Genomic DNA, 23,291 nt, shown 5'->3' on the forward strand with positions numbered 1-23,291 from the left:
TTTCTGTTCTTTCTATTAAGTTAGCCTTTTAAAATCCTGCTTGTCTTGACAACTGATACGGTTAAAAGTGCTCTGAAAGGAAGAAAAGTATAATTTGATTTTTAAAAACTCCACCTTGACTGTTGGTGATTATTATTCAAATTCATCTATCTTTTTGGGTCTTGTTTGTTTTATTCTACAGAATAAAAAAAATAAAATCAAGGGTCGGCTGATAGCATATTAAAGGGAGTTTGGAAAAATATTTCATAGGTGATTTCAGTTGTAATATTTTGGAAGATCAAGACATTGTATCTCTTGTCATTATGGCCAAGAGGAACTGGGTAAGATAGTGTGGTATCCCCTTAAAAAAAGAAAAAAGGAGAGGCTGATTCATCTTGTCAACCAGCTCTTCTCCTTTCCTTACCCGAAAGCCAGATTTGTTTAGAAAAGGATAGAAGTGAAGTTACATATGAGCTCTATTATTTTGTGCTGGTTTGGGTTTCTGGGTTAGTAGAGAATATTGGAGAAAGCTAACTTATTGAATGACACAGTTAGGTTTTGGGTGCCCATTTGTGAAGCTGTGAGTGAGTGGGGGGGGGATGGGGGAGGAGGGGGAGGTGTGTGGCAATGGATTCAAAGGACTTGGAGGCCAAGGAAATGAAATGGCGGAGTTTGTGGGCTGTGTTTCTTCTTTCCCTTGAGGGGTTAGGGGTGGGGGCTGGGGGCGGGAAATGGTCCCTGTACCCAGAAAAGCTGGTTTTCTGGAATGTGATATTTTACAAACAGGAAGTGCCTGGGTCTTTCCAGAATGGATTAGTCATCCTCCTGCTTGAAGGTTCAAGAAGGGGACAAGGAGAGGGAGGGTCATACGGATGAAATTACCTATGATCCTTCTAACACTGAGATTCTGTGACTGTCTTTTTTAGTTTAGTTTTTTTGGGGGGGGTGGTGGTACATGGCCTGGGAATTGAACCCAGGTCTCCAGCATGGAAGGGGAGCATTCTACCACTGAACCACCCATGCACCCCTGTGACTATCTTTAGAGTCTTAAAATTATGTGTATGGATATATCACATACAGAAAAGAGTTTGGTTAACCATGTGAGTTCAAAATTAAAAATCTAGTAAACCATGATAGCCTTAAATTTTTGTAATAGAGGTGCAGAGATGTAAAGAAAATAATTTAAAAAACATTTCCTGTTCCCTCTCCTACCTCCCCCATCGCAGAAATAAGGTTCTGGTATGTGCCAAAAAAAAAAAAAAATTAAGTATTTTTCATTGTTAATTGAAATTAATCATTAATTTACAAAACTTTTCTCAAGTTTTCATCTACATTGAACTGTTTTTAAATTATTCAAGGAGATCAGAGGAGTCATAAGAATTATGGTGTGAAAGTATTCTAACAAAATACCAGAGTTTTCCAAAAATGGAATGCTTTCTGATATCCTGATTGCTTACATTTTACTTGAGTATCGAGAGGTTAACGATTTAATTACTGTTAAGAGAAATTTCTTTGATATTCCAAATGTTCTCAAGGACAAAGCCTATATTTTACCTTTAATTCCAATGAGACATTTTTTCTTTACCATATAGTCTTCATTTTCTAGTTTTTCAGAATGTTTTTAAGTTTGCACTATAAACTCATGGTCTTTGTCCTTTTCACCTCTTTTGACAGATGGGATGGAGTAGCTTTTTGCTTAATGTTTTAGATTTGGAAGTGAAAAACAGAATCCTCAAGTCTGGTTTACCTATGAACTCAGCAGAAAGGTTTTTTTTATTAAGATGATCATGTAAGATTTTTTCCTTCAAATCTGTTAGTATGGTAAATTACACTGAATTTTAAACCAACCTACTTTCCTGGTGTAGGGAAAATTTGTGCTTGAATGGAAAACCATCCTGTTTTTTTGCCACCTTGTCCTCTCTAGCACAGTGTTGTGCCTTGTCAAAGCCTGTGAGCCATGTAGGCATTAGAGTCTTGCACGGTGGAAATCAGCTTTTATAACCTAATCAGGGGGTGATTCCCCATCCTCTTTGCAGTCTTCTGTTCCTTGGAAGCAAGTCTCTAGGTCTACTCAAGGAAAGGGGATTACACAGTGTGAAAGCTAGGAGGCAGAGCCATTGAGGGGCATTTGTTTTTTTTCTTTTTACTTATTATTTTTTTTTATTGGAGAAATTGTCAGTTTATAGAATAATCATGCATAACACACAGGATTCCCAAATACCTCTCTATTATTAATGCCTTGGATTGGTGCAGTATATTTGTTACAGTTGATGGAAGCACACTTTTAGAATTGTACTATTAACTGTTGGGTGACAGCCATTTTTTAAAACTGCCTACCGTGCAGCTCTATGCATCTGTCTGTTCTTTGGGTTCTCCTTTGAGCTGGTTGTTAACAGCCCACCAGTTGCTCATTAATGAGTTAAATTAAATGTTTAACATTTGTTCATTTTTTTAATCTTTGTGTGAGTCATGATTTTACCCTTTTTAAAAAATTGTAACACTGAAACAAGCCCAATTTGCTTGTGATGTTGTCCTTTTTGTAATATTGCTTGGTTTTCTATATTACTATTTCATATAAGATTTTTGCATCTATAATCATGAGAAAGCTTGTCCTGTAATTTCCCATTCTTTCAATTTTTTTTCCTGGTTCTGATATCAAGGTTATTCTGACCTCAAAAGGAAAAGGGGTTTGAAGGATTTTCTTCTTTTTATAGTCTCTGTAAGAGCTTGTATAAAATTATTTTTTATTTAAATGTTTGGAAGAACTCCCCTGTGAAGCTATCTTGGGAGAGTTTTTTTTTTAATTTTAATATTTTTATTGTAAAACCTTAACATACAAGCATATATTCTTGACATAAAAACATTCCATACATGGTGTACAATCAGTGGCTCACAATAGCATCACACAGTTGTATATTCATCACCGTGATCATTATTAGAACATTTGCATCAGTCCAGCAAAAGAAATAAAAAGAAAAACAAAAAAACTTATTCATACCATACTCCTCACCCCTCCCTCTGATTAGCCACTAGTGTTTCCATCTACCCAATTTATTTTATCTTGGGAACATTTTTACTTACAGATTCACTTTATTTAATAGCTGTAGGGCTACACAGGCTTTCTGTTTCTTCTGCTAGTTTTCGTAAGTTGTGCTTTTCTCTAGATATTTATCCATTTTATCTAAATGTCCAAACATATTGGCATAAAGTTGTTCATAATATCCTTTGTGATATATATATACACACACATGTGTTATGGATTTTTAATGATTGAAACAGAAAATACTAAAATGCAGCTTCTGGAAAAACCACTTGTTTTTGCTCATCTTTGAATCTCGAGCTTAACCTTGGCTTCATGCTGGGCCGCACATTTCAAAACAGGGTCTCTGAAGATTCCTTGTTGACAATAGTTTTGCCCAAGGGGTATCCACAGAGAGTACCCTGTGGGCATGAGATCTGTTGATCTTTTGGTGATTTTCTCCTTGCCCGTGGCAGCTGTCACTTTGTGTGGTTAATGGTCAATTCCAGCCACCTGGGCATGGCTGTAAGGGTGATCTGAGCGCCCTCATCAGCCTTCTTTTTTTTTTTTTTTTTTTTACATGGGCAGGCACCGGAAATCGAACCCGGGTCCTCGGGCATGGCAGGTAAGCATTCTTACCTGCTGAGCCACCGTGGCCCGCCCTCATCAGCCTTCTTGACCATGATCATGGCCTTGCATCCGAAGTAGCATCCAGCCAGCACCATCACCACCTTCCTGGGTTTCATAAACTTGCTCTTTCCGAGAGCAGCCACTGGGCACAGCAGAAAAGCCTTCATGATATTTTTAATGCTTGTGGGATCTATAGTGATATTCCCTGTCTCATTCCTAACATTGATAATCTGTGCCTTCTCTCGCCCTCGTCAGTCTTATCAGGGAATTTACTAATATTTATTATTTTTAAAGAAAAACCTTTGGCTTTGTTGATATACTCTATTGGACATTTTTTTTTATTTCATCATTTTCTGCTCTTTATTTCCTTTCTTTGATTTAATTTATTTTTCTCAGTGGTAGCACCTTACTCACTATAAAACAGCATCAAAACCAGGAGATTGATTGACAGTCCACAGACCTTATTCAGACCTTACCAATTTTATGTGCACTTATTTGTGTGTGTGTGTGTTTGTGTGTGTGTGTGTGTGTGTGTGAGTGTGTAGGTCAGTGCTCTTTCATCATATGTGTAGATTCATGTAGTACTACCATAATCAATATACATAACTGCTTTGTCATCACAAAGATCTTTTGTGTACTCCCTCCTATCCTTTACCCCCTCCCTAACACCGGGCAACCAGTAATCTGCCATATGTCTAACATTTTGTGATTTCAGTAATGGATTCATACAGTATGTAACCTATTGAGCTTGGCTTTTTTTCACTCAGCATAATGTCCTTAAGATCCATCCAAGTTGTTCCATGTGCCATTAGTTTGTTCCTTTTTTATTACTGTGTAGTATTCCATTGTATGAATGTGCCACAGTTTAACTGTTCACCAGTGGAAGAAGATTTGGGTTTTTTCAGTTTTCTACTGTTATAATAAAGGTGTGGCTACAGAAATTCATGTACAGGTTTTTATGTGGACATAGTTTTCACCTCTCTGTGATAAATGGCTAGGAGTCTGATTGCTGATCCTATGTTAAGCATGTGCTGAATGTTACATGCACTTAGAAAGAATGTGTTCTAGTTTGCTAGCAGCCAGAATGGAACACACCAGAGACGGATTGGCATTTAATAAAAGGGGATTTATTTTGTTGGTTCTTCAGAGGAAAGGCAGCTAACTTTCCACTGAGGTTCTTTCTTACGTGGAAGGCACAGGATGGTCTCTGCTGGTCTTCTCTCCAGGCCCCTGGGTTCCAACAACTTTCCCCGGGGTGACTTCTTTCTGCATCTCCAAAGGCCTGGGCTGAGCTGCTAGTGCTGAGATGAGGAATGCCGAACTGCTTAGGCTGTGTGCTCTCTCATTTAAGCACCAGCCAATTAAGTCAAACGTCACTCATTGCAGCAGACACGCCTCCTAGCTGACTCCAGATGTAATTGGCAACAGATGAGGTTCACGTACCATTGGCTTATGTCCGCAGCAACAAGACTAGGTATGCTCACCTGGCCAAGTTGACAACTGAATCTAACTAACACAGAATGTATATTCAGTTGAAGGGAAGTATGTTCTGTTGCTGTTGTATGCAATGTATCATGTGCCAGTTAGGTCAAGTTTATTCATTGTTTTGTCAGTTCTTTTATATTCTTTTTATTTTTCAATTTTTTTGTCTTATTCTATATACAGAATGAGGTATGCTAAAATCTATCTCTAGGATTTTACATTTCTTCTTTTAGTTCTGTCAATTTTAGCTTTGATGTATTTTGAATATATGTTATTAGGCACATACCAACTTGGAATTATTTTATCCCCCTCATTTATCGAACCTTCTGTTATATGGAATGTGTCTCTTCATTGATTGCCTGAGTGTCTTCTGAATCTATGTATAGTTGTATTAATCTTTTTTTTTTTTTTTTTTTTTACATGAGCAGGCACTGGGAATCGAACCCGGGTCCTCTGGCACGGCAGGCGAGCATTCTTGCCTGCTGAGCCACCGTGGCCTGCCCTCTTTTTTTGTTTTGTTTGTGGTTTAGTTTTATAGTATGCAGTTTCTCATCATTTTACTTTCAGCCTTTGTGTTTCATTATATTTAAAGTGTGTCCATATGGTTGGGTTTTGTTTTTTATCCAGTCTTGCAGTCTTTGTATTTTAATTGGATATTTAGTTATTTGTATTTGGCCTAATATATTTGAGTTTATATCTGCCATCTTATTATCTGTTTTCTATTTATTCTTCCTGTTTTATGTTTCTTTTTTCTCTTCTTTTTTGCCTTCTTTTTTGGGGGCGGGTGCATGGTCCGGAAATTGAACCCTGGTCTCACACCTGGAAGCCGTGCATTCTAACCACTAAACTACCTATGCACACTTCTTTTTAAATCAAGTATTTTTATATTTCCCTTCCTTATTAGCTTATTATCCTTTTCACTACCTTTGTTTCTGTTATCTTGCAGACTACAGCCTGCGTCCTTGACTTGTTCGAGTCTAATAAAAAGTAGTACTTTAATCACTTTCAGACGGTGTTAGGTCTTAGAATACTTTAACTCAGTTTACCCCTTCTGGCCTTTTATTGTGAAATTTTTATGCATTTTAAATATCTTAAGTTGTTGTTATTATTATTATTTTGCATGCAGAATATTCATTTAGTTTTATCCACACTTTAACCTTTTGTTACTCTTTTGCTTGTGTGCATGTGTGATATTTATGTGTATTGTATTTTGTTTTCAACAGGGATCGTTTTCCTTCTATCTTTAGCTTTTTTTTTTTTACTGTTGTTCTACTGCTGATGCTGTTTTAAGTGTTTCTTGATTGGAGTATTTTGCCCTTTGTTTAAAGAATCGTTTCACTAGGGATAGAATTCTAGGTTGGTGATTTTTTTCTTTCAGCACTTTGAAGTTATTATTCCTTTGTCTTTAGGTTCTCACCTTGGTGTGTAAAAGACAGCTATCAGTCTTAGTGTTGCTCCTTTGAGAATAATATGTTTTCTTTCTTAATTTTGCATTTGAGAGCGCTTTTTTGGCTTTTAGCTATTTGATTATATTGACCTCAAATGTGTTTTTTGCCTTTTGTTTTTATGCTTATCCTGCCTGGGGCACACATGTCTCTTGCAGCAGTAACTTGATGTCTGTATTTAGTTTTGGAAAAAAAAATCAGCTATCACCTCTTCAAATATTAGTTCTGCCTCTTTCTATTTTCCCCATTTGGATTCCAGTATATGAGTTGTAGAACTTTTTTTCATGCCTTTTATGTTTCTTAGGCTTTTTTTCTTTCTGTGCTTTCCATCCTTCTTCTGCTCCATGGTTCAGTCTGGATTTTTCCCCTTTTATTTTCTATCTCACTAATTTTCTCTTCCCTAGTTAAGCCCTCGTGGAACTTGTGAAGACTGTGTCCTCTAACTGCTTTTACTTGGCTTCTTTCTCTTACCCTAACCAGCTTAATTAGCAAATACTTAGAGAGGGAAACCAGCACTGAATTTCTTACTTCTCTGAGCTCCCTCCTCTTCAGAAGCCTTTCCCTTATGTCCTGGCTCTGTTGGCAGCCTCAGACTCTAATTTGTCTCTCCCAGCCCTGTGAGGTTTCCTTAAGCCTCTTTGGCTTTTCTGCCGCCTACTAGCTGCCCTCTGCTGGCTTCAGCCTTTCATCCCATGCCCAGAATCAACAAAAGCCTTAGGATGGAAAAACTGGGCAATAGAAGTTGGTTAATGAGTTTCCCTTCATTCTCATGTCTAGCATGGCTCTGCAAGTCCAATATATCTTGGCAGCTCTTTATGCATTCAAGCCAATTAAAACAGTTTGTTGGTCTTGGTGGGAATATTGTTCCACTATAAACTACTACATCATTGAGGAAGTTTTTAGTATTTCATGGGTTCCTATCAACCAATTAGTGTCTGTGTTTTGGTGTTCACCAGGCATTCCAGGAATAGGAACTACAAAGCTGAATTTGCATCATGCAGACTGGAGACCGTGCCATTGGAGTTTGGGGACTATCACCCACTGAAACCCATAACTGTAAGTCTTGTGAAGGCCCTCTGTAAATGATACTCTCATTGCATATAACAGACAGGGTTCCTGGGTCTTTTTGGTTGGCCTCAACCACAGCCATTTTCTCTCCCTTTCTCATATTAGTGAGACAGTCATAGTATGGGATGACCTTGTTCCTGATTTGGGTGTTTATCCAACATATATCTTTGTTTCTTGTCTAATTGGCATATAATGTATCACTCTAATTACCATTAGGATGCCATTTCCTATTATAGCATCTTAGTCTATCCTTTTTTTTTTTTTTTTTGCATGGGCAGGCACTGGGAATTGAACCTGGGTCTCTGGCATGGCAGCAGAGAACTCTGCCACTGCACCACCACCCCCCACCCTTTCTATTTTTCTTATTGAAAAACAAAGAAAAGGCAGGCAAGAGACATAGGTGATCTCTGTCTGCTAGGTTGGGACTTTCTAATTCATAAGAAATAGGAACTATGTGGCTGTCGTAGTGGAATGAAGATGTGCTTGACAGACAGGTGCCAGTGGACAGGGAGGATATAAAGTGTCTTTTTTTTTTTTTTGGCATGGGCAGTCTCCGGAAATTGAACCCAGGTCTCTGGCATGGCAGATGAGAATTCTGCCACCGAGCCACCATTGCACTGCCCTATATAAAGTATCTTAATGGCAGAAACATGAGAACATATAAAGATGTTTACAGCTTTCCAGGTCCTCTCTAATACCCCATGGGCTCATGAGCCCATGGCTGACCCAATGAGTGTGTTAGTTCCATTCTCAGGAACTCACTTTCTAGGTGGTAGCAGAATAGCTGCAGCAACTCCAGCCTTTTGTCCTGCTAGATTCACAGCACCAATAGCAGGGAGAGTCTCTTCTCCAGCCATTTTTGTTTACTCAGCTGGTTTATGTGTTCTTCTCTGAACCAATCTTGGTAACCAAGGCCATAGAATAAGCTGACTAACTGTGTTAGTCTAATGCCTACCCTGGGAGCTGCCTGCAGAAACTGACACTGGGAAGGACTTCTTGCCCCAAAAATGTTTAAAATATCAAGATTGGGAGGTGGAAGAACAGATGTTGAGTGGATAAAAACAACAAATAGCACCAATGTTGTCTCTCTCTCCTTCATTTTGCTGTGTCCCTCCATTCTTCTCTCCTCCCTTTTTGGAGATTGGTTTTCTCTGCTTCCCTCTGAATCTATATACAGAGTGTCCATCCCTGCCCATCAACCACTATTGTTTTCATAGGTTCCTCATTTAAAGAAGGAGTGGAATCTTACTAGCTCTTCTGACTACTGATCCTAAATTCCCAGAAAAGAGACTCCAGTCAGGTTCTCTTGGCTCAAGGGTTTACCCTGATCCAGTCCTTGGGAGTTAGGGGAGGCTGGGGGCCAGTGTCCACCAGAAGGTAGAGTGGTTGTAGTTCTTCAGAAAGGAGGAAGTTGGGCATTTGTGCTCCGTGGAGATGAGATGCCTGTGCCGAGCCATCAAGACTGTCTTCAGAGCACATGTCCTTCGAGATGTTCAGTATCCTGCATCATTACCCTACCAGTCACTTGGTTATCTTATTAAAGTGCAAATCCTGACACAGTAGGTCTCAGGTGGGGTTTGAGATTCTACATTTTTAATAAGTTCATGGGTAATACTGATGCTGCTCATCCAGGATTCACACTTTGAGTCATAAAACCTGTTTTAGTTTGTAAGCTACTGGAATGCAGTATACCAGAAATGGAGTGGCTTTTATAATGGGAGGTTTATTAAGTTGCAGGTTTACAGTTCTAAGGCCATGAAAATGTCCACATTAAAGCAAGGCTATAAAAATGTCCATTCAAAGTCATCTAGGGAAAAGATGCCCTAGTTCAAGGAGCTGATGATGTTCAGGGTTTCTCTCTCAGCTGGAAAGGGACATGGTGACTTCTTATAGCTTTCTCTCCAGACCTCTTCAATAGCTTCCGTAGGGTTCTGTCTGTTCTGGTGGTTCTCTCAGTTCTGGTGGCTCTAAAGCTTTTTCCAAAATGGTTCCCTCTTAAAGGGCTCCAAGAAGCAACCCCACCTTGAATGAGTTGAGACCAATCTCCATGGTAACCATCTAATCAAAAGTTACCACCCACAGTTGGGTGGAGTCACATCTCCGTGGAAACAATCAAAAAGCTCCCAGCCAGAAATATTGAATGAGGATTAAAGAACTTGGCTTTTCTGGGGTACCGAACAGATTCAGACTGGCACAAAGCCCTATAAGAAGTCAGATCATCTTCTTGTAAATCATAAAGAATTTTGATTTACAGAATTTCCTTTCCCACCCTTACTCCCTGCTTTTCCTTCCTCAACAGCTGTGATTCTGAAGCTTGCCATTTGTCACACACAAAAACTAAACATCCCAAGGAAGGCTGCTGCAAATGAATGGTCACTTCAGCTAATGGAAGGAAAGAAAGGAAAGCATTTGAGTGTTTCTTTAGGGAAAGTAATAGACTTTTATTTGGCCTCCTCAAATTTTCTCCACAGGTCACAGAATCAAAGACAAAGAAGGTGAACCGGAAAGGAAGTACTTCTTCCACGTCTTCCTCCTCCTCTGTCTCCATGGTGGACCCACTGAGCAGCGTCCTGGATGGGACCGACCCCCTCTCCATGTTTGCAGCCACAGCTGATCCCTCAGCCACTGCAGCTGCCTTGGTAACATGCCCTGACTGAAAGTCTGTCCCTTCCCCCTTCTTTCCTCTTTCCTCTCTTTCACTCCCTCTCTCCCTCTCCATCTCCTTATCTCTCTTTCTCTCTCTTCCTCCCTCCCTTCCTTCCTCTTTTTCATCCCTTTCCCTCTTTCTCTCCTCCCCTTTCTTGCTCTCATTCTCTTTGACCTTTTTTCTCCTTTTCTCTTGCTTTTAAAATGTATTCTTTATTTCAATTCCATTCTTTTTGTATTTCCTTCATTTGAATTTATTTTTATACAAGTAGATAAGTAACTCACTAATTTTCGATGTGGAACAATCAGTCACTACAGATAAATTTCCGTTGACCAATGTGCTTCATTCCATTCTCCGCCCATCTGTGTTTTCAGCATAACGTGTTCTTCCATTGCTTTTTCTTTGTATTTCATAGATATTTATGACCATAACTTCTGAGCATTTACATACACCTTCTTATCCACATAATGAATGACAGGAAAAGTAGCAGCAACTTACTGTTTGGCAGGCTTTGTTTTTCTCAGTGCTTCCATTTTCTCTCACGACCTTACAAAAAAGGCATTACAATCCTCATTTTTTTTTTCTCATTGAATTTTGTTTTAATGGGCCTCAAAATTGACAGAGTTTTGGTCAAGTTGTTTCTATTTTAAAACTAACTGATAGTTTTATTTTTTAACTGCTACTATAATCCTTATTTAAAGAGGCAGAGAGTAGAGATGTTAAATCACATCCAAGCTGGGATTCAAACCCACCTGGTCTAACTTCATGGTCTGTGTATGCTCTCAGCCATCATCGTATGCTACACCACATACATTTATTTATTTTTTAACCTAAATGCAATTGAACTATCTTTATACTTCTGCACTTTGCTTTCTTTTTTTTTTTTTTTAACTTTTGCTATATATCCTGAAGAACTTTTCATATTAGTTTACTTACAGTATAATCGTGTGATTTTGAATGGCTGTATAGTATTCTGTAGAATGTTCATGCCATCTTGAATTAGCCATTCCCCTATGATGGACATATAGTTTGTTTCTGCTTTTTTACAGTACAAACAGTGGTTCAGAGTGTTCCTTAAACTTACATACATCTTTGTCTGTATGCCGGGATTTCTGCAGGCTAGCTTCCTAGAAGATCACTAATGAGCTAAGAAGGTTTTGATGGCTCCCATCAAATTGTCCTCCAAAAAGGCTTTACCAATGTCCACTCCCACAAACAATGTTTATGAGTAACTGCTTCCCTGCATTCTTGCTGCCCTGTATATTATCAGTCCTTTTTCACTTCGCCAGTCTGATAATTGAAAAATGGTCTCTTTCCGTTTGCCTTTCATAGATTCTTGATGAGTCTGAGCATCTTTTGTATATGCTCATTGGCCACTTACGGTGGAATGGCCTGAGAAACATTTTTTTATCAAAGGCAAACTTTAGGCAGATCTATTTTATTCCATAGTGAGGGGCTATATGCCTTCTGCTTTAACATTTTTTTTTTACGATGAAGTTTCATTGTTGTTGAAGATGTTGTCTTGCTTTTCTTTAGGACGGCTCCAGAAAGAAACGAGATAGAGATGATAACTCCATTGTAGGATCAGATTTTGAGCCTTGGTCCAACAAACGGGGAGAAATCCTCGCCCGGTACACGACCACAGAAAAGCTCTCTATCGTGAGTAGTAGTAGGCATTTCTCCCAGTATCTGTTTGAAATTTAGTGCTAATTTCTTTTTGTCAGATGGCTCTATCTCCTGGGCTTTTTAAGTTTCACCTATTATGTCAGTGTTAATTGGGAGAAAAAGTGCTGAACGGTTTCTTGAAAACTGAGTTAAGGATCAGGGATATGGCACAGTTCAGAGAAAGACATGGAGCAGTGGAGTCCCATCTTTGGGGGAAGTTTGAGATATGAAGTAAGGAGATTGCCACGTTGGAGGAGGGCATACTGCTGCGTGGTTAACTCCCACCCAGCTGGGTTTCCGTCTGGGGCTGTCTGACTGTTTCTTTGAGTGGACCCCAGGTGAATTTGTTGGCTCTGCCTGGAGACACACTTGGCAAGTTACCCACATTGGGAAAGGCTTAAAATGACTGAGACCCACCAAGGGGCCAGCAGTTTCATCCCTCTTTTAGTTAGGAGTGGGTTCGGTTGCTTAAAACCCAAGTCCTCCCTAATGACGTAAACAAGAGTGATGTTCATCTCTGTTTACACTGAAAAGAGATCTAAAGACAGGTTGTCCAGGGCTGGGATGGCAGCTCCCTGGTCGCTGGGGATACCTCGGGCTCTTTCTGTCTTACTGTTCTACCGCACTTAGTGTGTCATTTCATGTCCAAGTCAGTAGAGAGGGAGAGGGCACAAGAAAGATGTAACCCTTCCCATTTAAGGAGGCTCCTCCACATTTCCAGTTACATTGAATTGTCTTGAAGCTAGTCACGAGCTGTACCTAGATGTGGGGGGAAGTGGGAAATGTAGGCTTTTATCCTGAGTTAGAATGTGCCCATCTAAAAATTGGGGCTGTAGTTAGAGGGAGAAGGTGGAGTGGGTCGGCAACAAGGAGGCTCTGCGTGGCCCTTCTCACTCCCGCTCTCTGCAGGGCATGCACTTGTTGAGCAGAATGGTAGGCAGCACTGCTGGACCACTGAAATTATTTATTAATTCAGGAAAATTAATAATGCATAACGTTAATTTAGAGCAATGGTTTCCATCAGGAGTGATTTTTGCCTGCCCCCTCCTTCCCCCAGACATTTGGGGATGGGAAAGGCCAAGGCAAGGCAGTAAAGCCAGAGATGCTGCTTAACGCCCTGCAGTGCACGGGTCAGCCCCTACCACAAAGAATTTACCCATTCGAAATGGCAGTAGTGCTGAGGTTGAGCAACCCTGATTGCAAGTAAGTTAAATGCATCCGTCCTATCAGAAAATGTTGCTTTTTATTGGCTCATGTTGACAGCCTTAAATTGAGTACAAACTTGGACTCTTCAGTAGTTTTTTGTGGTCTGTGTGTTCCTTCTTTGACTGAATGTTTCTAACTTTCATTTTGGATGGATAAATGGCTGTGTTAGAAAATGATGCGCCGTAGTGCCTTAGTATTAGTTGAGTAATGATCGAAGTATTCTGTATGTTTTTTTTCTTTTTCTTTTCCTATATGTTTTTTAAATCATAAAATCCGTAAGTTTTTTGAATTATTAATTAATTTTTATGTCTCTGCAGAATCTGTTTATGGGATCTGAAAAAGGTAAGTTTTTTGTTCTTATTTCGGTGGTAGAATTTTCCTGTTACTTTTAATATAGCTTTACAAAGGAGGAAATTATATGTATTTTTCGATCTTTCTTTTTAATTCAGTAGAAGCTTTTATATCCTAAATTGTGTATTAACATAGAAAACTAGAAATACATATTTAGAGAATAAATATAATAAAGATCAAAGAGGGTACTAGAAATAAAACATGTGCTTACTCTTTGATTTTAGTTATAAAGGAATCATCTCCCTCATCTAAGTGTCTTTCTCTCTAGCCAGGTAATGGTTGGAATTCTCCCTTTGGAGATCCTTTCCTTTATCTTAAGTTTTTGTCCCTTGTAAATTTTAATGTTTTAAAATGAGGAAAAAGTAAGAGATAAGGCAAAAGAGGCAAATTATTTGAAAACTTCACTGCTTTAGTAGGTAATCATCATTGAATAATTGCAGCGTACTCTCACCTGACCCCAGACGTATCTGTAAGTCAGCTCGGTCTTACTCGTCACTGGTTCCTGAACATAGCAGTTCTCACTTTTCCTTGCTAAGACACAAAGTCAGAAACCCTGGACCAAGATCTCTCAAACTGGCTGTGCAGCAGGATCACTTGGGGAACTTTTACACAGATGCAGACCACTGGGCCTCCCTTCACATATTGAATTAATCTAGAGGGTAGGTACCTGAATGTTCCTGTTTTGAAGCTCTCATGTGATTCTGATGCCACTGGCAACCACTGCCAGGGTTCATATGCCACTAGGGTGCAGGGTAGCATGGCTGTGGCTTGTGGGCAAGTCCCTATTGTGGCCGCTGCAATTGACCCCCATTCTTTCCAGGGTGAGACCACACATTAGAAATCAAGAGAGTAGGCATAACTTTGAGTGATCCCAAACCACACAAAAGTAAATCATACTCTTGCCTATCCACCAGTTTGGAAAGATCAAAAAGACCGACGCTTCCAGATGGTGTGAGAATGTGGAGCAATAGGAACTCTCAGACGCTGCGGGGGGGGAGGGGGGGGAGTGTTAAAGGGCACAGACCCTTTGTAAAATGCTTATACATTAGCTATAAAATTGAAGGTGGGCCTACCCTTTGACTCAGCATTCTCCCTACTAGGATAGGGGTTGACACATCTAGCGACCCCTGCACATCTAATAGCTAAGTCCAGCTGTAAATTAAGTTTTATTGGAACACAGTCACATGCTTTGTTTGCTTGTTGTCTGTGGCTGTTTTGGGGCAACCACAGCAGGATTGAGTAGTTGTAGTAGAGACCCCGTGACCTGAAAGACCTAAAATATTTAGATCTGGCATTTACCAAAAAATGTTTGTCAACCCTACCCCAGAGCCAAACTTCTTAAAGTGTGGTCCAGGAATAACAGCATTGCCATCACCTAAATATTTATTAGAAATGCAGAATCCCAGGCCCCACCCCTAACCTGCCGAGCAGAATCTGCAATCTAACACATCCTTAACTGACTTGTATAAAAGTTTGCAGAGCACTGCCCTAGAGAAATCCAGGGGACGTGAACAGAAATGATCATAGCATTGCTCATGATAGCCCCAAAGAAGTAACAACCCAAATATCCGTCGACCATAGAGTGAAGAAATTAACATGATATATCCATACAGTGGAAAATACGAAACAATGAAAACCAGTGAACTACAACTACATGCAACAATGTGGGTAAATTTCAGGAACTTTTCATGACAGAAGTAGGATAATATATGACTTGGATGGTGGTTGCAAAGGTTTTATAATTTCTTGTTAAAATGTACATGGATGTTTTATCTACTTTCTGTACATGGTAAATTTCAAAATTAAGCAAAAGAGAGAATCAAGGCAAAGAAAGGCAAATTGCTAGAAAAATGTCTTTCCCTTAGTAGTTGTTAATAATTAAACTATTGCTGTGTGCTCTCAGCTGATCACAGATGCATCTGTGGGTCAACACCAGCTCAGAGAACCAGTACCTTAAGAGAGAAGAAACTTGGGTTTCCTGAGAGTAAGCTTGGTAGGAAAGGTCAAGTGCCTGAGTGAATGTGAGCCATGCGGAGCTCAGAACTGGAGCAGATGCCCCTTAAAATGGGGAAAGGTTCTGAAATAGGAGGCCCGGAGAGCAGCGGCTGGTTTGACAGATACCCGTGCCCTATGGCTGGCCCCACGTCCTGGAGTCCTTTCCTTCATTCCTGCCCTCCGGTCCCTGCCGATGGAAAAGGACTGTGCTGACAGATGCTGGAAGGAGGTACAGCTGGTCCTCTTTGCTTGAAGAAAGGGCTTTGAAGCCCCACTGTCTCCACCTCTGAGCAGACAGTGAAATTGTTGTTTTGGTAGTATGAGGGCACAACAATTCAGCACTGTAGTATGAGCGTGAGAGGGCCCTTTGTGCAGGGAAAACAAACAAATGACGGATTTTTGGCATCCTTCTCTGGATCGGCATTCTCTGTGAATAAACAATGATACAGTGAAGAGTTTGTAAATGTCGAATGCATGGGTTAACCTTTTTGAGGCTAGCCTACTTGGAGTAGCTTCTAAATGGAAATGTTTCCTATGGAGCTTTGATCCCATAAGGAAGTAGTTTTCCAGGTCTTGTAGAGTTTTCTGTAACTACGGTTTCCTGACATCTTTGTTATGCCTTCCGTCTGGGGTATTGGTGGATGAGGAAAGTCATCTGTGCGGTATAAATCTGTTCTATTTAGGCAAAGCTGGAAGCGCCACCTCTGCAATGTCAGAGAAGGTTCGGACCAGGCTAGAGGAGCTGGATGACTTTGAGGAGGTGAGCCAGTCATTTGTTGAGCATGGGGAGGAGTGATGCTTTTCTCTTCTGCCAAGTAAGCTCCGTCTCGGGGCCTGCTCTTTGATTAATTCCTAGCCACGCTTATCCTAGGAAGCCTGCGCGTTGGGTCTGGGCCTCCTGAGGCACTGACTCAGTCCGGGGAAGGATGCCAGCACTGCAGTTGGACCAGCTCATGGGAGAGTGACTTGGGCTGGTTTTCTGAAGGCAGCTTTTCTCATTGTGATGCCTGAGCAAACCCAGGTCATCTGGGGACAGGGTCATCTTCCTGGGCACGGCGTGGTATAGGAGAAAGATCAGACCTTGCAGCAAAGGCTGCATCGGCCACTCTGCTGGCTGACTGTGACCCATAGGGGTCTTTCAATTGGCTTGCACAGACTTTAAAAAAATTAGAACCATTTGTCAACTCTTAGGATTAGGTAAACTTAAAATACAAATCCGGATTTCTGGTTTCTCTTGAAACCACCTGACGGTCCTGGGCACCACGTTCTTGCATTTGATTGGGATTTTCATTGTCTAGGATGCCCCACTCCTCCCCATCGGATTCCCTCCTGAACCCACTGGCCTGGGCCTGAAGGTGGTTCAGTCCATGTCCTCTGGAGTATCGTTTAGGGGGTCATTTAGGGAGTATCACCAGGGCATCGTGGGTAAGAGGACAGATTGGAGCCAGGTAATCTGGGTTTGAAGCCCAGCTCCACCCTTTAGCAATTCTGTAATTTGGGGGCAAGGTGCTTCACAGCTCTGTGCCTCAGTTTTCTTACCTGTGAAATGAGATGGTAAATTGTCCCTGCCTCCTAGGCTTGCTTTAGGGATTAAATGAGTCAGTGGGTATGAAGGGCTTAGAATGGTGCCCAGCACACGTGTGCCCTCTGTAAGGGTTAGCTCCTGTTATCCTTAGCCTGAACCTGGAGGCCTCAGTTTGACCTCTCACTAACAGGGTGGCCTTCAGTGTTTAACTTCCCCATGCATCTTTCCTCATATATAAAATGGGGATAAAGAATAGTTGTGGCGATTGAATGCAGATGCTTTGAAAACCACAAAGGGCCATCCAGATGGCAGTTGCCACTTCTCTGGGATCTTCCCAGTTCTGAGACCAGAGCAGAGTCCAATGTCTTGCTTATTTTCCAATTCAGAAATGAGACATTTTTGAGTCATTTAGAGAGCCTCAGCCCACATGCTGTAGGCCAACCTTGGCTGGCAATAAGGGAATTGCTGAGGGTTTTAATTAATCAAAGCTCTTTAGTTTTTAAGAATCTGAAAACTGGAGCTGGCTTAAATTGAAAATGAGGGCTTTATTAGGGATGCAGGACATTACTTAAAACCCGAAACAGCCTGGAGCCAAGAACCGAAAAGCCAGTGAGGAACATGGCGGCTGCCCTCTCTGTCTCTTTTTGGGACCCTGCAGCCTCATGTCCCTGAAATTCTTTCTCTGATTCTCTTTCATTTTTCTCTGCAGACTGGTTTCCTTGTTTCTCCCTGTCCACAGCTACAGATGGCTGCCTCACAGCTCAGGTTTCTGTATCATATAAGTCAGGATAGGGCCTGACCATGCTGTGTAACAAATAAACCCTCCTGTCTTCGTGGCTTAATATAACAAAGGTTTATTTCTTGCACACATGACACATCCAGTGCAGGTGACAGATACATCTCACAAGACTGCTGTCTTAGCATTTAGCTTCCCAGGTTGTCAGAGCTGGGCTGAAGAGAGGGTTGCTTTTCACTGCTCAGCTGAGAAGGGGCACTCACCACTCTGCTCCTAGCCTGTCCACCCACACCACTCATGTGGGTTGGGGACAGAGAAGTCTCTGGCTCACCTATCCTCTTGGCTCAAGTGACCAGTTGGGATCAGTTTGAGCTCCCTGAACCTTCCACTCTTATGTATTTATTTTTTAACAAGTAGTTCTTTGCTTAGGATTGTAGGGTATGTTCATTACAAAAAGGTTTGGCCTGGTTTCTGGTTTCCTCATGTGTGTTTGTGTGACCCTCACTCATGTGAGCTGCATAAACAATGTGTTTACTGAACACTTTCTCTGTGCCAGGGACTGTGCTAAGTCTTCATGCAACTTTGTTACCTGGTCTCTGTCATAGTGTTGCTGTCTTCTGCCATGGGTCTTTGCTGTGGTCTCCCCTCTTTCAGCCGTGCCCTCTTCCACCACCACCTCCGCCCCGCCAGTTAACTCCTGTCCATCTGGAAGCTCGTCTCAAGTGTCACTTCCTCCAGGAACTCATTCCTGAGCCACCCACCCCACCCCAGTCTAGAGCCCATTCCTTCGTTGTCATAATTCTTCCATTCCAAGTTGAACATTTTCTCCTCTACTTTTTTTTTTTTTTTTTCGCCTGGGCATGCACCGGGAATTGAACCCAGGTCTCTGGCATGGCAGGTGAGAATTCTCCCTGCTGAGCCACATTCTCACCACCCTCCTATACGTTTTAATATCTCTGAAATCAAGGCATATATTACAACTGGTGCTCATTGGAGATCAACATTTTTTCTTCCTTGGTGGTAGGTGAAGCTTTGGTACTTCTTACAGTGGGGTCCTCAGGATCTTGCGCTCCATTAGTGCAATAGTAATTTATTTCTGCTCACCTTTGTACCTCGACCCCCCAACGCCATACCTGGCTTGCACAAGGCTCTCTTACTAACTATTGCTTAGTGAGTTAAATCCTTGTTCACAGATGAGGCTCAGAGAGGAAAGCATCTTTCCCAGAATCATACACCTAGTATGTGGCTGTGCTGGAACCTGGCTGAGGTCTGACTTTCCTACAAAGCAACTGTACTCTGCCCATCTTTGAAGAACACTCAGAAAAAGTTTTAGATTTCAAAACAAATACTGTCAGTCCTGGTGGAGGAAATGAAGAACATTTTGAGACCGAAGCTCAGCTGATACTGAGTATTCTTCCTGGGGGGGTGGGGGGGGATGGTGGTCGATCAGTGTTTTTCCTGCTGTACCTTTATGTCCTTCCCTTCTGCCCACAGGGATCCCAAAAGGAGCTACTGAATTTGACTCAACAGGATTATGTGAACCGCATAGAGGAGCTCAACCAGTCACTGAAAGACGCCTGGGCCTCAGACCAGAAAGTGAAGGCTCTAAAAATAGTCATCCAGGTCAGGTCTTGTGAGTTTTTGTAGAATTTTCCCTGTAAAAATCCTTTGTGGGTAATTAGGATTTTCACAGGCCTGCCTTAAGGGTCTTACCCTATTTTTTTTTTTCACCTATTGCATTTTCACATACTTCCTATGAAAGACTATGATTAGGAATTTGTGTTTTATGGGACAGCTAGTCCTAGGGCCATCATATACAGCTCATTGTACAGGTTGTGTACTGCACAGTTCCACCCTTTATCTTAGATTATAGTGTTAATTACACTCCCTGGGGTTGTACAGCACAATGCACATATTTATGATTTATATAGACTGAAGAGTAAGCAACTTTTTTTTTTGGAGGTTCCTGGACCAGATTGGCATTATCTCTTTGGGACTGATGGCTGTGTGTCCCTGATGTATGCATATTCTGCATAATTATGTGACAAGGAAAAATGTTTAAAGTATTAGGAGAGGTACATTTGTTAAACTGACAGGTCTTGGATCATAAAGGTAGATACTGTAGTGAAAATAGCTTATTCTGTTTTTTGATCCTTAAGATCATCTTATCTTGGGAAAACATACTCTTATGTATACTGTAAAATGAATAATTCAAGCATCGTCATTTTCAGAGCAGAGTTAACAGATTTCTCATGAGCCATTTTAGTTCTGAAGGACAGATCCCATTCTTGCTTAGTGTCACGATAATGTGACATTTGTTTTCTTGCCTGTTTCTTTGAGGGCAGGTTAAAAGAATCTGGCAGGCTTTACACTGGACATTCAGTTATTTTAAGATGACTCCAAAAGGCAAACCCTAGCCTTTTTTCCTTCAACCACTCTTGTTAGTTTATAAAGAAAATATTCCTGCAAAAGGGCCCTCTCATCCTGGGTGCACATGATATGAATTTCTCGCTGTAGCACTCAAGTGAGAAGATATCTGAACTAACAAGCATTTTTTTCAAAATATTTTTATTGGCAACATCTCCCCATAGATTATTGTAGTATCGAACTGTGACTTCTAAGAGCTTTACATCTGGGGGAGCTTTGATTCATGTCTTCTCAAAGAAAATAACTGTGGGAGTGTTTAATTAACTCCATATCTGCTTATAAGTAATTACTCTTCCTTTCAGTACTTTAAAAGTCTGCCTTCTTAATCCAGAAAGAGTGGTCAAGGTGCAGAGTATGGAGAAATAAGCATCATTCCCCTTATTTACTTTGAAATAAAGTGGTTTTATTTTATTTTTTGCTTTGTGTGTATGTGTGCATTTTGCAGCTTGATCTTGGTATATTTTACATACCATAAAATTCACCTTTGTCAGTGTACAGTTGAGTGATTTTTGGTAAATTTATACAGTTGAGCAACCGTCACAAAATCCAATTTTAGAACATATTGATAACCACCCCCCAAATTCCTTCAAGCCTGTTTGCAGTCAAACTTTTGCCATCCTCCGCCCCATGCATAAGTAATCTGCTTTCTGACTCTATAAATTCGCCTTTCCTGTACATTTCATATAAATGGAATCATGCGCTATATAATCTTTTTATCTCACTTCTTTCACAGCGTGTTGTTTTAGGAGCTCATCCATGTTGTAGTATACATTAGTTCTGTGCTTTTTCTTTTTTTAATAGTATTCCATCCTATGAGTAACCACATTTTGTTTATCCATTCACAAATTAATGGACATTTGTGTTGTTTCTACTCCCAAGCTATTTTGAAGAATGTCACTATGTTCATTTGTAAATATTCATGCAAATATATGTCTTCATTTCTCTTGGGTAGACTACTAGGAGTGGAATTGCTGGTAAGTTTGTTTAACATTTTAAGAGATTGCCAGTTTTCCATGGGGGCTTGTGCATTTTACCTCCCCACCAATAATATATAAGAGTTCTAGTTTCTTCTGTAAAAGACCCATGCATATTTCTGTTATGTTGCTTATAGTTTTCTTATTTTTGGACTTTTTCATATGTTCCAGGGACTAATAGTGCTTTGACTTCTAAGATGTCTAGTTGGCTTCCTTTCTTCTTCTCTCTTTCCACCCGTCCACCCATCCACCCACCCATCCACCTATCCATCCATCCATCCACCTATCCATCCATCCATCCATCCATCCATCCATCCATCCATCCATCCATCCATTCATCCATCCATCCATCCACCTATCCATCCATCCATCCATCCATCCATCCATCCATTCATCCACCCATCCATCCATCCATCCATCCATCCATCCATCCATCCATCCATCCATCCATCCATCCATCCATCCATCCTTAATACTCAGCTACAGGTCATCTCAGTTACCTATTTGTTCTAGTTGTTCATTTATTTCTTAAATACCCAAACCTAATATTAGAAACTATTGGTTCCCCTCTAAAATACTGCTCATTAGAAATAAATAAAAACACCTTTTCAGTATTTTTCCACTAATAAATTCAATAGTGTTTATTTTAGGCAAAATATTTTATCAGGTAGTCATGTAGTAAGTGTTTATAATAATGGTTTTCAACTGATTTGGCTGCACAATAGAATGACTTGGGAGCTTTAGGAAAACATGATATCCAAGTTGCACCCCAGACCAGTTTTATCAAAATCTTGGAAGTAGGGGTGATGGCAGGAGTCATTATTTTAAAAAACAACCAAAACTCTGCAGATGATTCTAAAGCTGAAAGCAGTAGGTTTACACAGTTGCTTATTACACTCGGGGTACTCTAAAGTTATGGAGTGCACTAAACCAGCATTTCCCAAGTTTGTTTGCACATAGCGATCACCTGGAGCCCTTGTTACAAAATACCAGTTCCCAGGTGTCTCTGCTGTAGATTTTGATCATATATTTGGTATGGAGTAGGAAATCTGTATTTTTAATGATAGCCCCATTCTCACAGACACGGTTAGGAAACTGCATCAAAACTGTGGAATCTTCAAAATAGTATTATAAAAGGTAACTTCAGTTTCTAAGATTAGTAAGGCTTTTTTACTTTGGATTAAAAAAAAATTCTGATTCCTTTTATCCTTATAAAATATATGTTCTGTGAAGCCAGCTTGGGATAAATGCGGTATACAGAGGTTGGGGAAGCTCCAACTGTGTGTAATTTGAAATCTTCAGTTTAATTTCTCTAACCTCGCTAATGGGTGGGTGGTAACTCCTCTCAGAGAGGTGCTGTAAGCAAGGCTCTACTGAGGAGCTCAGGAGATGTTTTCTCCCTAGGGTCCGAGATCTTTGTGTTGTAAAGAGTTTCTAGGATTCCAACTTGTTTGTTTTTTTTCCAGCATGAAATCTCTTGGGGTGATTGTTTAAGTTGGATGCCTCATAAAGGTCATAGGAAAAGTACAAAGCAAAGTGTCAGGAAATGGAATTCCACATACATCCAGATGCCACGTTTGGTGTCAGCACCATTGTTTTAACAGCTTACATTCTGCCCCCTCCCATAACATTTGGGCCATAAGAGGATGTTTCACAAATCAGCCAAGCTGTTTACTTTGAGGCACGTAATACTAGGAAGAAACTTGGTGACTCGCTCAGTTTAGATATTGGGTAACACCACCAAACTGAAAACACATGTCATCCTCCTCATGATGCAGTGAATGTTCCATCTATCCATTCTCTGCATGTTGGAAATTCATGTTACAGCACCCTTTTGAAATGTCCCCAAATTTTTATTTTTATGTGACATTTCTCTGAGGGTTGGCTGTTGGAATTATAAAATATGGCAAAGTTATTTAGTTACTCATGCTGACATAGGAATTTGTGAAGACTTCTAGGGCGTTAAGATTGATTTTTCAAAATGAAAATAGCTTTTTAAAAATTTCTGATGATAAAGGATGATTGAATCTGGGGTGATGGGGGCCACGTTTGTGGGTACAGTCCTTTTAAGGGTACTGATCCTTTGGGGATAGGATAAAAATTGGACAATTCTCTGCAAATCTGAAATGTTCCCAGCATTGA

The 23,291-nt window shown here is 40.6% G+C and overlaps 1 protein-coding gene and 1 pseudogene across 4 annotated transcripts in view; one reads left to right on the forward strand and one right to left on the reverse strand.

Moving 5' to 3' along the window:
* Nucleotides 1-23,291, forward strand: part of VPS35L (VPS35 endosomal protein sorting factor like) — a 114,339-nt gene that overhangs the window by 6,059 nt on the left and 84,989 nt on the right. For 2 of the 4 annotated variants that reach the window (XM_077141704.1, XM_077141705.1), the window contains exons 2-7: nucleotides 7,512-7,611; nucleotides 10,095-10,262; nucleotides 11,807-11,929; nucleotides 13,459-13,483; nucleotides 16,171-16,247; nucleotides 19,243-19,371. In XM_077141704.1, the coding sequence (XP_076997819.1) occupies nucleotides 7,512-7,611; nucleotides 10,095-10,262; nucleotides 11,807-11,929; nucleotides 13,459-13,483; nucleotides 16,171-16,247; nucleotides 19,243-19,371 (622 nt within the window). Of the gene's footprint in view, nucleotides 1-7,511; nucleotides 7,612-10,094; nucleotides 10,263-11,806; nucleotides 11,930-13,458; nucleotides 13,484-13,562; nucleotides 14,152-16,170; nucleotides 16,248-18,941; nucleotides 19,016-19,242; nucleotides 19,372-23,291 lie in introns of those variants that run through there. The other 2 variants (XM_077141706.1, XM_077141707.1) reach the window with 2 other exon arrangements.
* Nucleotides 3,243-3,744, reverse strand: LOC143667809 (large ribosomal subunit protein eL27 pseudogene; annotated as a pseudogene).

Source organism: Tamandua tetradactyla, chromosome 23, assembly GCF_023851605.1.
Source record: "Tamandua tetradactyla isolate mTamTet1 chromosome 23, mTamTet1.pri, whole genome shotgun sequence".
In the NCBI taxonomy this organism is placed as follows: domain Eukaryota; kingdom Metazoa; phylum Chordata; class Mammalia; order Pilosa; family Myrmecophagidae; genus Tamandua; species Tamandua tetradactyla.